Raw genomic sequence first — 15150 nt, forward strand, 5'->3', positions numbered from 1 at the left:
AGCACCTCTTTCTGGCAGAGACTTTTTTTCCTTCTGGATACACACCCTTTACAGATGTGATGACTTGGAACTGACAGCTCTCTCTTAAATTAAGTTGTTAGAAGCTTTCCAAAACACAGGTATGCTATTTTGCAATAACTTGAATCAGTTTTGGAATTTCATGAACTGTGCATGGTGCATTGTATGAGCATGCTTCAGGGTCAACCATTATCATGGCAAGATAGACCAGTGAGTAAAGTGTATTTTCTAGAATGAATACAGAGAAGACCCTCCATGTTAGCCCTCCACCAAGAATTCCCACTTCTGGACAATAATCATTGAGGACTGCAGTGCCTAACAGATCCCTCAGCTACCACATCTCTTTCTGCATTAATCTCCAAGCAAACTGCTTTTACAGTTAGGCACTTAATACAGGTGATGCAGATTCCTCCCCAGAGGGACTGTGCCATCACCTAGGTTTCACAGCCTAAATCATGGCACCTTCATGGTGCCAACAGACAAAGCCTCTTTTTGCTATTGGAGGCGTCTGCTGATAGTGCTGTAGCTGCTGTTCATGTTCTGGCTCTGTTAACTCTTCTTCCTGTGCCACAGCCAGGAATGCTGCCACTGGACCTCAAGACACAAAGAGGATGAAGAATCAGAGTATGCCAGACCTTGTCTTAGGGCTTTGCTTCTCACAAGTCTTTTCTGCAGTTCTTCCCTCCTGGGCAGGGAGGCTGGGAGACTATCCCACTACAAGTCCTGCAGAACCACGTTTTCTTAAGTAGATGTAGTTATTCACCACCTTCGATAAGGGTGATGCCTCTCAACAGAGCTGTACCAATAATCAAGGTTTATTTTGATCAAGCAGTAAGTACCCAGCAGACCCAACACTGCAAGGCACCTTGGCACACAGCCTTTGCCTTTGTCATACCTTTTTCATACGTCTGTGTCCCAAGCATGAGAACATTCTTATTCCTAGTGTGAATATTGCTGAGGGCAAGTGAAGAAGGTGTGAAGTTTTCCACCTCTCTGCCCCAGACAAAGCTATTTTCCTCAGGTATAACATCAGGCTGTGTGCTTGATTGCTTTGGTGTCGTGGTTTAAGCCAGTCGGCAAGTCAGCCACGCAGTTTCTACTCCCCCCCCACCTCCCGGAGGGACAGGGAGCTGAATCTAAAGAATGCAACTCCCAGGGGTTGAGATAAGAACAGTTTAATAACTAAGGTATAACACAAATCACTACTGCTACCACCAATAGTAATAATGATAAGAGAAATAACACAGGAAAAGAATACGATACCACCTGCCAAAACGAGCCCGACCGAGCAGAGAGTGCCCTTCCAGATAACTCCCAGTTACATCCTGGGCATGACGTGCTATGGTATGGAATACCTCTTTGGCTAGTTTGGGTCAGGTGTCCTGTCTCTGCTTCCTCCCAGCTTCCCCTCCTCCCTGGCAGAGCATGAGACTCACAAAGTCCTTGGTCAGACCAAACATTGGTTTTATCAGTGCTGTTCCCAGGCCGAAAGTCAAAAGCACAGCGCTGCACCAGCTACTAAGGAGGAGAAAAAATGACTGCTACTGCTGAACCCAGGACACTCTGGCAAGCAGAAAAAAGATCTGTTAAGATGGAGATACCTAGGACTACAGAGAAAGGGTGTTATATAGTGAGTGGGCAAAAGCCACTGCCTGTAATGCTCCCCCACATTTTGAAGCTTCAGTGATCCTCGTAAGTTTCACCAGAGACACAGTAGTTCTGCATTCCACTAGCATATCTGATAGCTGTGAATCCAAACCTGACTGGCACAGCAAAGAAAAACTCAGTCAGAGAAGCTAGTTTGTTAAAAGATTTATTTTAGAAGGCTTATGGTTTTGACAGCTGCTTAGCGAGGCACACAGTCCACACAGGTGTCTTCAGAGCATCAACTGCCCCAGGAAAGTTACCAGAAAAGGGGAATCTGCTTGGTTCCTTCCTCAGATGAGATCAGATCACCATGAAGACCAGTTTCCAAGCAGCTGCCTATTGCTCTGGGGTATGATTTCCAAATTCATAAAGTAAATAATAAGAGAGCCTGTATCTCAGCTGCTACTTTTGTTGTTGTTGTTTTCCTTCCCAGTTTTACTCAGAGGATCAAGTTAGTGACATGAAAAATCACATTCTCTGTGCTTTGAAGCATTACAGGATAGTAAGATTTCTGCTACCACAGGAACGTGAACTCACATGGAAAAGAAACACAACAGGCAACAAAATACTATGTTCTGTACGGTCTTTGAATCAGCAACTGTCAAACCAACGCAGCCACCTCAGTCAAGTTTGGAACCCAGGCATTTTTTTAGAGACTACTTGAAGTTTCAAACAATGGTCATGAAACCAAGAATTCCTTTGTGGGAGCTGCATTGTACTTCATGCTGTCAGACACGATGCTGTCACAACTGAGATGCTCTGCCACATCATGTACCATCTTCTTGTTAGGACTTGACAGCAAATCCTTCTGTGAGTCTCAAGATCACCACCTCCAAAACCTGATATATGCCACTGTTTCTGCACCAACGCAGCACATATTTTCATTTCACAAAGCTTCCATTTGTATAAATTCAAATCTGTTGTTTCAGGAAGCTCTTGAGTTCCTCAGCCTACCAGGGAATGGTAATGGCACCAGCAGTACTGCCCCTCCTCATGGTTCAGTGAATGACAGAGAGAAGTCAGGTCCACGAGAGGCTTTCCTGGCTCCCTGCCAAATACATGTGGTTTCCCAGTCCTTTCTCCCACAGAAGTGCCAAGTATTAGTCTGTGATGCAGGATCATGTTTAAGGCATTACAACAGACATAACTGAAAGGATTAATTTCAGTTAATGTATTTCCACAATAAGGTGAAAAGAAAACAGTTCATCAGATTAAAAACAAATAGTTTGAGTGAAAGCTATTGATTAAGAGCCAACTAAAAAGCAATTTTCTTAAAACCTGTTATTAATGAGAGGTGAGGCTCCTTCAGTTCACAGCTGCTAGAGAAACAGCTCTTTCCCACCACCACCTTTAGCAAGGTCCACTTTAGAGTTGCTGGTCTCTGAATTTTGTGCTTTCTCAGTCATTCTTTGCTCGACCTTTGAAGCTATCCATGACATGGAGGGTTCCAAAATACTCCATAAGGAGAACAGAAGCTTTCACTGGTAGGATGCTGTAAGGCAGGGAAGTTGAAGAGAAGAAAGAACATTAACAAATAAACAACCCAGAACAGACATTACTAGAGTTGTGCGTTTTTATCACAGGATTAGTTTTACCTGGCAAATACTAGCAAAGACAGTATACTCTCTAGAATATACTACCAGTGGTCCTCTCAAAATATCCCTTACACTCCCTTGGCAGCCTGAGTTATTAGGCAGATCAATTTCCCAGTCTGGCTTGCACCAGTCAGAAGTGCCCTATTGCTAGAGCAAGACACCAGATATGCAGTTACTGAGAAGCAGGCCTAGTCTCTAGAGCCCACAGTAAAACTACAGCAAATGGAGTCAGCAGGTCAAAGTTAAGACATTGCTGTCACTGTCCTGTGGTCCAAGGGTAGACTGAATCTCTAGAGGTGAGCTAAAAAAAGAACTCCAGAAACACTGGTGTGAATTTTCATTAAGTTCTGCCCAAGTGGAAGCCTGGTTGGCACTTTTAGTCAAGCACATAGCTGAAACATCCTTGGGCAGAAAAGAGAGAGGGAAAGAAGGAGAGGCATAACTTACTTTTTCAAAGCGAAAAAGAAATAAAGAACACGTGGTAGGACTAATATTTCTTGGTCCCGCCGAACAGCAGTGATTACCTTCTCAGCCACATATTCGGGCTCCAGATGGGGAAGCACATGTGGCCACCTGGAAGAGAAGACATTTCTTACTGTAACAAATTGCTTTGGATTCAAAAAGCAATTTTTTTACTCAAAAAGTCTCAATTTTGCAGCTAGTCAACTAAAAGAAGGAATAAATACTAGAAATCCTATGAACAATAGAACCTTCATTATGTTAGAGAATGAGTGGCCATTGTTATTTCCCCCTTGTATGATCTCTCGTAACACAAGCAGTCCTCATATTAAGACACAACAGGCTTTTATTCAGCTCCTCAAATTCTGTCATTATACAAACATTCTAGCAAAGCTATGCCACTGATTTCAAGAGGCAAATGGGGGCTTAGAAAACAGAGAGGGCAGCTGGAACATATGGCTTCTGTAGAGGAAAGGACACCAACTAGGTTTCACATTTCAGCTTACATGAATATCAAAGTACCAAGGGCTTTGCCATTTGGGTTGCCCACTCACTGGGTAAGCACTGTTAACACCCACCTGAGGCCCTAAAAATAACACAAGCAGAGAAAAGCCTAGCTCATGAATTTCATAAGGAAATAGGAGTATGCAACATACAAAACATGCAAGTTGCATTAAAAACCTCACAAAAGGTTACTCACTTAGTGCTACAGCCATCAAACATCCCTGTGTTTATGAAGTAAGGGCACACAATTGTGGTTTTAACACCAGTCTTTCCCAGTCTTCTCATCTCTAGATTAATTGACTCTGCAAAACCAACAGCTGCAAATTTACTTGCGCAGTAATCTGTAAAACAAACAAAACATTGCAGTTAAACATTTTAATCTACTAACTAAACTTTACTAAACAGGTTCTGTGAGTATACACTGAATACACACACAGGAGCTGTAACATGACAGAGAACCGGAACAAAACTATGTTCTAGCAAGTAAACTATCCCACCACAGATTGGTGTTTGTTTTTTAACAGTATCAACAAGCACTTTGCTACAGAAATTATATATACACAGTACCTGCAGGAAATTACTGTCCAATAATAAAATACTTTACAACAGAGTAGCAACTGTTTTCAGGTTTAAGTTACAAATGAAATTTGCCTTTGATATGACTCACTCATTTACTTTCCCCTTCCTAAATTAACTGTTGTTTCTAGACTGGCAGACACAGGGTTTCTCATCACATCCTGGCAAATCACCTTTCCATTCTCTACTGAACAACAGCAAATGAAATGATCTTTTCATACCAGACTTTACCTTTGAATTCACGCACTAGCTTCTTACTCATCAAACTCAAGCTTTCAAGACTCTAATGTGGTTTCAACTTGAAACTCAATTTGTCTTCATTATCAGTGCCTTGAAGCGACATTTGTTTTACTGCTATGTCACCTTATTTCATTTTCCTCCCCCTTTGCATACATTTTTCAAAATGCCTTCTGAGTTTGCCCTAATCTCACCACTTTCTTTCCATCATTGTGTGGGCTGTCTTGAATGAATGGCTGAGACAGAGAATGCAAAGTGAGATATCACAACTTTGCACCACACCTGGATTTTAATACTTCTCTGAATCAGGGAAGCTCGTACTCCGCTTAGCTTGGGAACATGCTTGCCAAAAACAAACCACTAAATGGCCTCTTCCCTACCAAATACCTGCAGGTTAATTTTAGTACCACTGACGTTCTTGGTTTCCAAAGCTCTACATGGCTCCTAGATCCTCTAACTGCCTTGGCAGAAAACCCTATTTCACAGCACTGTGAAAACTCTTTTGAAAGGAATGGTCTACTTAAGGTCAGGTAGTTTGCAAGTCTGACCATTTACTTGACCTGTACGTAAAGACATAGAAACCTGGGGGTGTTGGTCGATGAGAAAATGAACATGAGCCGGCTTCAGTGTGTGCTCGCAGCCCAGAAAGCCAACCGTATCCTGGGCTGCATCAAAAGGAGCGTGACCAGCAGGTCGAAGGAGGTGATCCTGCCCCTCTACTCTGCTCTCCTGAGACCTCACTTGGAGTATTGTGTGCAGTTCTGGTGTCCTCAACATAAAAAGGACATGGAACTGTTGGAACAAGTCCAGAGGAGGGCCACGAGGATGATCAGGGGACTGGAGCACCTCCCATATGGAGACAGGGTGAGAAAGCTGGGGCTGTTCAGCCTGGAGAAAAGAAGGCTGCGTGGAGACCTCATAGCAGCCTTCCAGTATCTGAAGGGGGCCTACAAGGATGCTGAGGATGGACTGTTCATCAGGGACTGTAGCGACAGGACAAGGGGTAATGGGTTAAAACTTAAACAGGGGAAGTTTAGATTGGATCTAAGGAAGAAATTCTTTACTGAGAGGGTGGTGAGGCACTGGAATGGGTTGCCCAGGGAGGTTGTGAATGCTCCATCCTTGGCGGTGTTCAAGGCCAGGTTGGATGAGGCCTTGGGTGACATGGTTTAGTGTGGGGTGTCCCTGCCCATGGAAGGGGGGTTGGAACTAGATGATCTTAAGGTCCTTTCCAACCCTGACTGTTCTATGATTCTATGATTTTTGTGAGTACTAATTGCAGAGTTTAAATCAAACTAATTGTCTAGGTGAATAATAGCTTTAATACAGCACCTGAAAGAAGATTGACTCCAGTCAGTCCTGCTGAACTTGCAATACTAACCAAGTGCCCGTGGTTAGAGGCTATCATTGCTGGGAGGAAGGCTTTGTAAGTCTGCAACAGAAGTCAGAGTTGCAATGAAACAAGTTACTAAGTAAGATATGTGCTATAATATTCTGAAGGTGTTGCTTATAAAGAAATTCTCCCTACAGTTTAAATAATGGGGAAAGAGTTTGTTATTTGAATTCTAACCTTCAGCTACTAAGCTGGGACTTTCTAGGCCCCACCAGTACCACTTTCTCCTTAACATCACAGACAGATTGTAACTTGCTGAAAGCTAAACATACAGCTTTAGCTAGTTGTTAAGTTTCTTTCAGCCTAAAGCTCAGCACTGCAATGCTTCAAATGAGAATTAAGTGTTCACTGTGATTTTTGTAAAATGGCAAAACTCTGAATTTCACTTTTTCCTTCTATTAAATTCATTTAATCTTTGTGATTAAATTTATTTATGAAGAAACTGAAGCATGTTCTAATATCTCTTTTGCAATTATTTATGACAGCAACATCATATAGATGACCTGCCTTCTCTGGAAGAAAAAGCACATTAAGTTATTCATTTTGGACAAAAGCCCTACTTAAGAGCATTGTCTGAACATGTGGTATTTCTCACTGAAACTATTATAACCACAAAGCAACTAGAACACAAGCAAAACTGAACACTTCTTTGTTAGCAGAGAGCAGCAACTTTTAGGCTGAGCCTGCTTCATATCAATTCATTTTGATATTATAACTATTAATTTTGAGATTATGACTAGCTTCAGAATTCAGCAAATGGTAAACTTCAATCTTAAGAGCATTTCTAACTATGAAGCAGTTTTGCTTCTATCTACCTACCCCAGAAGTTCCCAAAGGACCCGTTCTTCCACTCTTATTTTACAGACTTCCATAGAAAGTAATTTCTCATATCATTTCTGAATGAAGCTACAAGGATCTATATATCCTTGCATATTTCTCTCAATTCCAAAAGGCAAAATTAACACTGAAAACATGTTAAACCAATGTCTTAGCATGCATATGCAAAGTATAGGTATTACCCAGAAGTGTGCCATTATGTTCACGTCCATAGTTTTTTCCACAAGTGAATCTGGAGAATCAATAAATCTCTTCCCAGTTACAATACCAGCATTGTTGACTACAATGCTAACATCGCCAACTTCTTTTTTAACCTAAAACAAAAAGCCTCAAGATATAATGCAATAAATACAAAATACGCCTTTTAAGTTTTACATATGAAAACAGCAAACAGAAACATAGCATGTATCAACTTGAACTTCTTATGCTTGTTACAGATCCAAACACCTCAGGTTCTTGCATGTTCTCACCCAATGTCTTTCTAGAGCTGAGCTTACAACTGGACTTGGTTTGGAGGTATGAAGCCCAACAGCTCCACACAGGCTTCTGCTTTCAGCAGCTCTGGTTCTTGCTGTGACTGTTCCAGACAAGTTTCCGCTGCAGAGAGTTTAACTAACACAAGTATTTTGCTACAGTAAACCATCTTAAAGCCAATGGGCAATCCTGTTTGTAAGGCCATTTTTATGCCACGCGGCGAGACACAGTACATAGATCCTCGTGCAAGTTCACCAGGATCAAGTACATCAAATATACATGAGGGCTCCAACATCTAAACCTTCACTTGTGAGGTTCCTTGCATTATATTCAAATCCTCTTATGTTTTCCACAGAGCAACTTGAGCACAGAAAAAGTGCTGCCATACAACTTGAAGGCTGAAGCCAGCTTCCCCACTCTGCTTTGAGGCAAAGTCTAGGAGACCTTTACCGAGCCTTTCCTCTAACTGCTGGGAGAGGTGAGCTTGCCAAAGCTCTAAACCTCCCCATTTGTGCAGTGCAGGAAAGTATGTTCCAGCTGATCTTATTAAACATCTTTTTCAGGTACAAACACTATTTCCTGTTTGTTTCCGCATTTATATTTATGCTTTTATATTGAAGTTTAGTAGTGAGCAATTACCACAATTCCCAAAGACCATCCCAAAACAGCTTTCTAAGAACCACAAACCCCTTCAGACTGCCTGCAAGAGGTGGAAGAAAGCACTGGGCGTTCTATAGGCAGCGCAAAATACCACCAGGAAGCATGCTTCTACTGTTGCTCCTCTGCAAAGGAAAGCATTCTGAGAAAAGATGAAAACTGGCTGCAAGCTGTCATTTTGATTAAGCAGCAAGAAAAGACAATGGACAGGCAAAAGAGATAATATGCATCCTGGAAGTAAATGTGAACCCACATGTCATTTTGCAACATAATAAGGAAAAGACTTCTGGTTCTTCAAAAGTAGGAGGATCAAAACACCCATAGAGTTATTCCCTCTTTCAAAGCTCTAGATTCTTAAAAGTTCAGCTGAAGTCAATGGAGGGAGGAGTAGGTCAGAGAAGACCACATTCCTTTTGGGGTTGGGTACTTCTGGAACAAGGATAATTATAAGTTTCTTGACAGCCAAAAGCTGTTCATCCTGGTGGTACAGGAAAGGAACAAGGACATCACCATGTGCAGAGCTTTTTGGTTTTCTTCCTAGTGGAGTGGCTCTTTCCAGGTCTCTGTGTGGCTGATGAAGTACCAGAAGCAGGTATTTAAGGTACACATACATTTTGTATTGGCTTTGAGATTGTTTTACTAGGCACAAAATTTTTAACCATATCCTGCCCTGTGTGCATGAATTTAGCTCACTAGAGTCTTGCAAAATTCCAAGTCATTGTGTGAAGCTGAATCACGGGGGGTGGGGTGGGGGGGGATGGACGACAAAACCTGGAACCATGCTGCCTCATCTTGCAAAGCCCAACACTGAACACTATGATCCAAAGTCTACTGCACTGCATTAAGTGAACAGTGGTACCAAGCTCTAGTATTAGAGTCTTGTTGTCAACTAAGATAGGAAAGTTGTCAGTATGATTCTACATCAGCTGTCAGTACGGCATATTTCTGTATTTACCAGTAGTAGGGCCTTTTCTTCTACCTGGCTCAGCAGGAGGATTATTAGTGGATTAGCTGTTAATGAACTGCTGACAGAAGACTGCAAGTGACAAATCATGCACTGAGACCCTCTTACCACTTCTTGTGCTAGGCTCCTGTCTACCTCTGGTTTTATCATCCCTAATCTGTGTTACATACTTTGCTACACCCTCTTCTGTTTGGCTAGAATGGCTCTGCTATTGCTTTCCTCCATGGGACAGAAGGGCTAGCCCTTGAGTCCTGAAAACTGAAGGTTAGTTTCTACCTTCTTCATTCCAGCATCTTTCACACTGGAATACTCCCTCCTCCTCCACTGCTCCCAGCTCAGCAGGAAGCACAGTTGCAGGGCTGGGGTGAGACACGTGCAACTGCTCCACAGGGACAGCAGCTGTGCAACTCAAGCAGCATAATGAAGCTGCACAGGGGACCAAGGGTGACCAGCATTACCAGGATTACAAAACCAAGAGCATCAGTCTCAAACAAGCTTCAAGTCATGCACAAGCTCCTCTTATTAGGGAGTTTGTTCTAGTCATTTTTGCAGATATAAAAATGCAGAAGGCTAAAGCTTCTTAAGCAGCAGCAAAAGAGGAACATCACTGCAGCCAACAGATGTTCCTGAAGACAGCTCAATCTTTATTGTTTTTTTAAGAATTCATCCTCAGGCAAACACTCACTGTGGAAGCTTCCCAGTCCAGCAGTTAAGTTCAGCAACATCTTAAGCAAATGAAGACAGGTTGTTATAATGGAAACTGTTAAGCAATTTTAGCTTCTGGCAGTTCTACTTGTCTGCCCAAAATGTCTAACCACATGCTATATTTACAAAGCTCTTCAGAACGGAAAGTACAAAATATGTAAGATTTAGAGATACATTTATTAATTCTGATAAAGTGAGTCTGCAAACATCTATTCACAGCCATGGAACTATTTGAAAATTGCCAAAGCAGTTAATCCTTTTGACAATGTATGGTCTTTAGGGTTTCCTTTTGGTAAAAGCCTGCCAGCACTTGAAACACTGCTTTAGCTTCAATAAACTGATTTCCTGCACTTCACCAGTAAGATTTCGCTCAGTAATTGAATTAATGAGAAGCTGCTCAGTTGAAATGAGCTACTGAAAAAGAGAACCAGCTCTTTTTATTTTTAAAGGAGCAGAGGTACACAAGTCAACTCTAAAAAAACATTATTGAAAAAGGTAGCATGTGAAATACATTCTGAATCAATCGACTTTAATCTCTTGCTTTGAAGTCAGTAAAACTTACCATACATATGTGCATGCACTCATCTTACAATAGCATCAAAGCCACAAATATGATACTTTACCTGATCAGCTACTCTATAGACATCCTGCCTGTTGCTACAATCACAGACATAGCAGTGTACTCTCACCACTCCATTTTCTTTGACCAGTTTACTTGTCTCCTTAAGCCCGTCTTGGTTAATGTCCCAGAGAACCACTGTGGCTCCAAGGCTGGCAAACTTTAAGGATAAGAGTCTCCCAATGCCACTTCCTGCTCCTGTTATTAATACTATTTCACCACTAACACTCTTCTTCCGTTTAGGCACAATTGAGAACACTAGTGACTCCAGCAAGTAATAGACAAGTAGCCCAATGACTTTGAATGTTTCCAGGAAGAAGTTCATCTTGAGAATATTTCTTCAGATACCTGGTAAAAGAAAATGTTTTTCAGACAGGTTAAGCTGTAACTAGAAAAACTGCAAACATCAGTATTTCAAAATGCATTTTCAGATCCATTCTACATATTTTCTGTGGCCTGATTCTGAGTGTTGCTTCAAAAAACGATGTAGGTTTACATCTGCACATCAGACACATTTGTCCTTCCTGTATCATCTCCGGGTTGCTTCAACTGCCCTCCAGAACACAGCACACAATTGATTTAACATTTGGCAGAGGCAGGAGACACCTGTCCTCATCTGCTTCAGCAATTCCCTACTCCTCATGTCATGGGTTTCCAATGTCTGCTCTGTCAGAATGTGGACTCAAAAAAGTGATAGCTGCGCCCTGAACATCTTAAGCAGAAATTCACGGCAATTACAAATCAAAACTTACGGCTTGATCAAACAACTTTAGAGCTCACAGGCTCATCCTTCAGCTCAGGAAAAATTCTCCTTTTAGGACTATGACATTTTTGCTTTGCAGGCACTCCTTGTAATTAAGAAACCATATGCAGACCAAGTCAAAGTCTCAACCCTGCTGACAAACTGCCAGCATAGGAAGCTTCAGAATACAATATGCTTAAAAGCCTCCAAGCCACACCTGGCTGTCACTATTTGCTTATGAACTACCAGCACTACTATTATTGAGGAGAGCTTACTTTTAAAACTGAACAGTGTTTTGTTTAGGGACACACTGCAAAGTTATTGAGTTTCTTCTCTTCACCTCTCTGCATTAAGCAAATGTCACGGACTTGAATCATACCATCTCAGGTATGCGTTACCCCCACAATCTGTACTCGTCACGGTAATGCTTACACAAAGCAGGAATTTAAGTCCTTGAAAGAATGCTATTTATTTCCCAGTACATGAATGCTATGGTTAAAGCACATTTTAATTGTTGACTAACTGTGGTTTAACTATGGATTAATATCTTCCTTCTCAGCTAAAGGTAGGGCACACTGGGACTTACATTTCAACCTTTAGCACTGCAGTGCCAGCTTGAACACATCTCTTAGTTAACACTGCTATCTATGTGTATAGGTAATAATTTTTGACAAGTACCAAAGAGATAAGTTACTTAGATCTCTGCTACTCTGAGCAAAGTTCATGAAATTCAGCATGTGGGGCATACAGGTGTTATCATGAGTCTCTGGCTTTATACACGGGAAGCAATGCAAGACCTGAAAAGGGATAGGCCTCTGCTGGAACACAGCAAGTTACTTCAGAGAGTTTTCTGTCAGAAACATTAGGACATCACAAAAACATTCCAATAACAGAAAAGCATTCATCAAAACCTTAGTGGGTAGGGAAAGAAGTTCTCTCTGAAGAGAAGCCACAGGGTAAGTTTTTTCTATTCTTTGTTCCCTTTTTAAAAGGGACAAAATGCGTGCAGAGGCAGTAACACCAGTAAGAAATGGAAGAAATATCAAATCAGCACAGGAATGTTTTTCTAGAGCCAACATTGACATTTCCTGCAGTAAGCTCACATAGAGCTGCTACAGATATAAACAGAACCAGAGGTGTACAGGAAAAGTGTTACTAAATTTCATGTGCATCAAGAAGCCTGCAAGTTTTTGGAAACAGAGTTCTTTGCTGGTCCTAAACCAGAAGCAATAAATAAGTAGTCGCTGAATTTAACTTGATTACACTGACTCCACACACTCTGAAAGGAGACTGGTATCTCCGGAATAGATAAAAACGGTGCAGTTAATCCCTATGGAAAACCAAGGGAAGCAATTACCTTCAAAGTATAATACACAATTTGACCTAAACTCAGTTTAGAACTTGGGTTAGCAATTTATTGAGCAAAATAATAATGAATTAGGCTTGCATAGGACAGATGCTGATTAAATCTTAGGGAAGTACTGACTTTCTTTTAGAGAAATAGAATTGGTTTAGGCATAAAGACCAGAAGGGACTTTCTGTTAGATCACCAACTCCACATCCTTCAATGAGATGCTTAATTCCCACTGTCACATCTCTTGCCAGCCCAGCTTTGACTGGGCCAAGAGCCCTCAATTCTCACTGCATTAGCACTGCTAATTACACAGCTACTGTAACCAAGCATATCCATAGACAATTACATTAGCCAAGGCTGATTTTGGCTCCTCAAACTAGAGCAAGCAGGGATCTGTTTACAGGTGAATTAACCAACGGTACCTTCAGCACAAATAAGATCTTCTGATACCATGTATTGTTCTTTAATATGCTACACCCAAACAGACTTAAGTATGGAGAGCTCTTATATTGTAGTAAAGCATCAGAGGTTTTACAATAGCTTATCACACAGATTTCTTTTCAAGCACAAATAACTTTGGCAGCACAGACTTGCTGGTAGGTGTGCTAACGATTACAGCCGAGAGGCTCTTGCAGACTCTCAAGTGCTCAGGAAACACAAGGGCAGCATTAAGGCTGGCACCTGAACCACAAAACACTTCTGCTAGCCAAAGGGATTAAAGGTTGCTCACGCAATCATCTGCGGAGAGTTTGGCAAGCATGGATTTACTCATTGCATCTACAGATGTCTCCCCAGAACCATAGCGGCCCTGTGCCATGATACCCTCCTCACCACCCGAAAGCCGCTGAGCAGCCCTACTCTCCTCTGCTAACCGCACTGACACCACCAAGCCCCAAACCGCACGGGCAGCTCTGAGCAGCGGTGACCCGCTCACCACCTTCTCTCACGCCCGGGACCCCCGCTCCCTACCTCCCCAGCACCGGAACGGCCGCGGGTACCTCTGCCTGTGGAGCTGAAGGACAGAGAGGGCACCCCACCCGACCGGCACTGGCAGCCCCGCGGCAGGTGAGAGGCTGCAGCAGCAGGAAACAGGCACCATGCACGGTTCCGGGTGGGGAGGTCGGGCTAGCCTTTATGCCGCCTGCCCCCTCCCCCCGGCGTGGGGCTGACCGGAAGCCCGGAGGCGGGGCGGAGAGGAAGGGCGATGCGCTCCCGGCGCCGGGAAGCAGAGCTGGGAGCTGTAGCTCCGCTGCCGGTGCTCTGGCTGGCTTCGGGAAGGGGAGCTGCGGTCTGGGGCGGCCGTCGGGGCGCTCGGCCCCCTTGGCTCCTTGCTGAGGCTAAGGCCGGGGGAAGGGCGAAGGGCTCAAGGACGGAGCAGCTTGTTGGGCGGGGGTTCTCGGGCAGCTCTCTCCACTTTCTCTTTAAAGATAGCGCTATTTATAACGTGCTTTTGATTTTGAAGAGAAAGATTCTCTGTTGGAGAGGTGATCGCTGGGGACAGGAGAGTTTCGTGTTGGATGGTCTGGATGCGTACTGCGGGGCTGGTGCAGGAACGCTCCTTTGCGGCGAGGGGCTCAGAAAGACGTGTGTGGCGGCTGGAAAGGTGCCAGTGAGAGGGTAGGGCAGGCGGCGGCATCGGAGGAAATCTGGAGGAACCAGTTTGGCCGTACTGAGCTTTGGGAAGTATAGGATTTAGGGAGGCCCGTGTAAACAAGCCGCTATGCTTTGTGTGCTTGTCATTCTGTGCAAGATCTGCAGCCGAGGGCACGCTTTGGGTATGATGAGATTACCTGGCCATGTGAAGCCATGCTGCATGGAAAGGGTTTCACTGGGGTGAACGTGGCCCTTCCAGAGTGGTACCCCTTCCAGGGTGTGAAGGAGACTTGGGCTTGTGAAATGTGTTCTAGCTATAGTCAAGAGTACTAGTCTAGTCAAGAGTCTTGAGTTCAGCTGCAGCGGTACTGCCTCACACCATGCTAGCATCAGTGTATTGCAGATGTTCTGGAGCTTGCCCCTGTTCCAGTGCATTCTGGATCAGTCCATGGCAGATGGTAGGGCTGTGTTTCCACCCCTGGGGCAGTCGGTTCCAAGTGTACTGCATGCCCGTCCAAGTAAAAGAAAACTGTGGCCTGCACTCTGCTGCCAAAGGAATTGAGAAGAATGCATTGGCAATATCAGTCGTGGCATACCACTTGGCTGCCTTCGACTCCAGTTCATACTGAAGTTCTAGCATGTCCGGTACGGCAGCACTCAATGGTGGTGTGACTTCATTCAGGCCACGATAGTCTACTGTTAGTCTCCACCCTCTGTTAGACTTATGCCGACCATATGGGGCTATTAAAGGGTGAGTGGGTCATGCTGATCACTCC

The 15150-nt window shown here is 43.4% G+C and overlaps 1 protein-coding gene across 1 annotated transcript; it reads right to left on the reverse strand.

Moving 5' to 3' along the window:
• Window positions 1-3063: 3063 nt before the first annotated feature.
• LOC308218022 (epidermal retinol dehydrogenase 2-like) lies at window positions 3064-11010 on the reverse strand (the record flags this gene model as incomplete). The annotated part of the gene is made up of 6 exons (XM_080611540.1): window positions 3064-3157; window positions 3708-3833; window positions 4420-4564; window positions 6369-6468; window positions 7449-7580; window positions 10690-11010. 6 exons carry the CDS (start codon window positions 11008-11010, stop codon window positions 3064-3066), a joined length of 918 nt encoding a protein of 305 aa, XP_080467666.1.
• Window positions 11011-15150: the final 4140 nt, after the last annotated feature.

The sequence above is a fragment of the Psittacula echo genome, assembly GCF_963264785.1.
Source record: "Psittacula echo genome assembly, chromosome: 2".
Lineage (NCBI taxonomy): Eukaryota > Metazoa > Chordata > Aves > Psittaciformes > Psittacidae > Psittacula > Psittacula echo.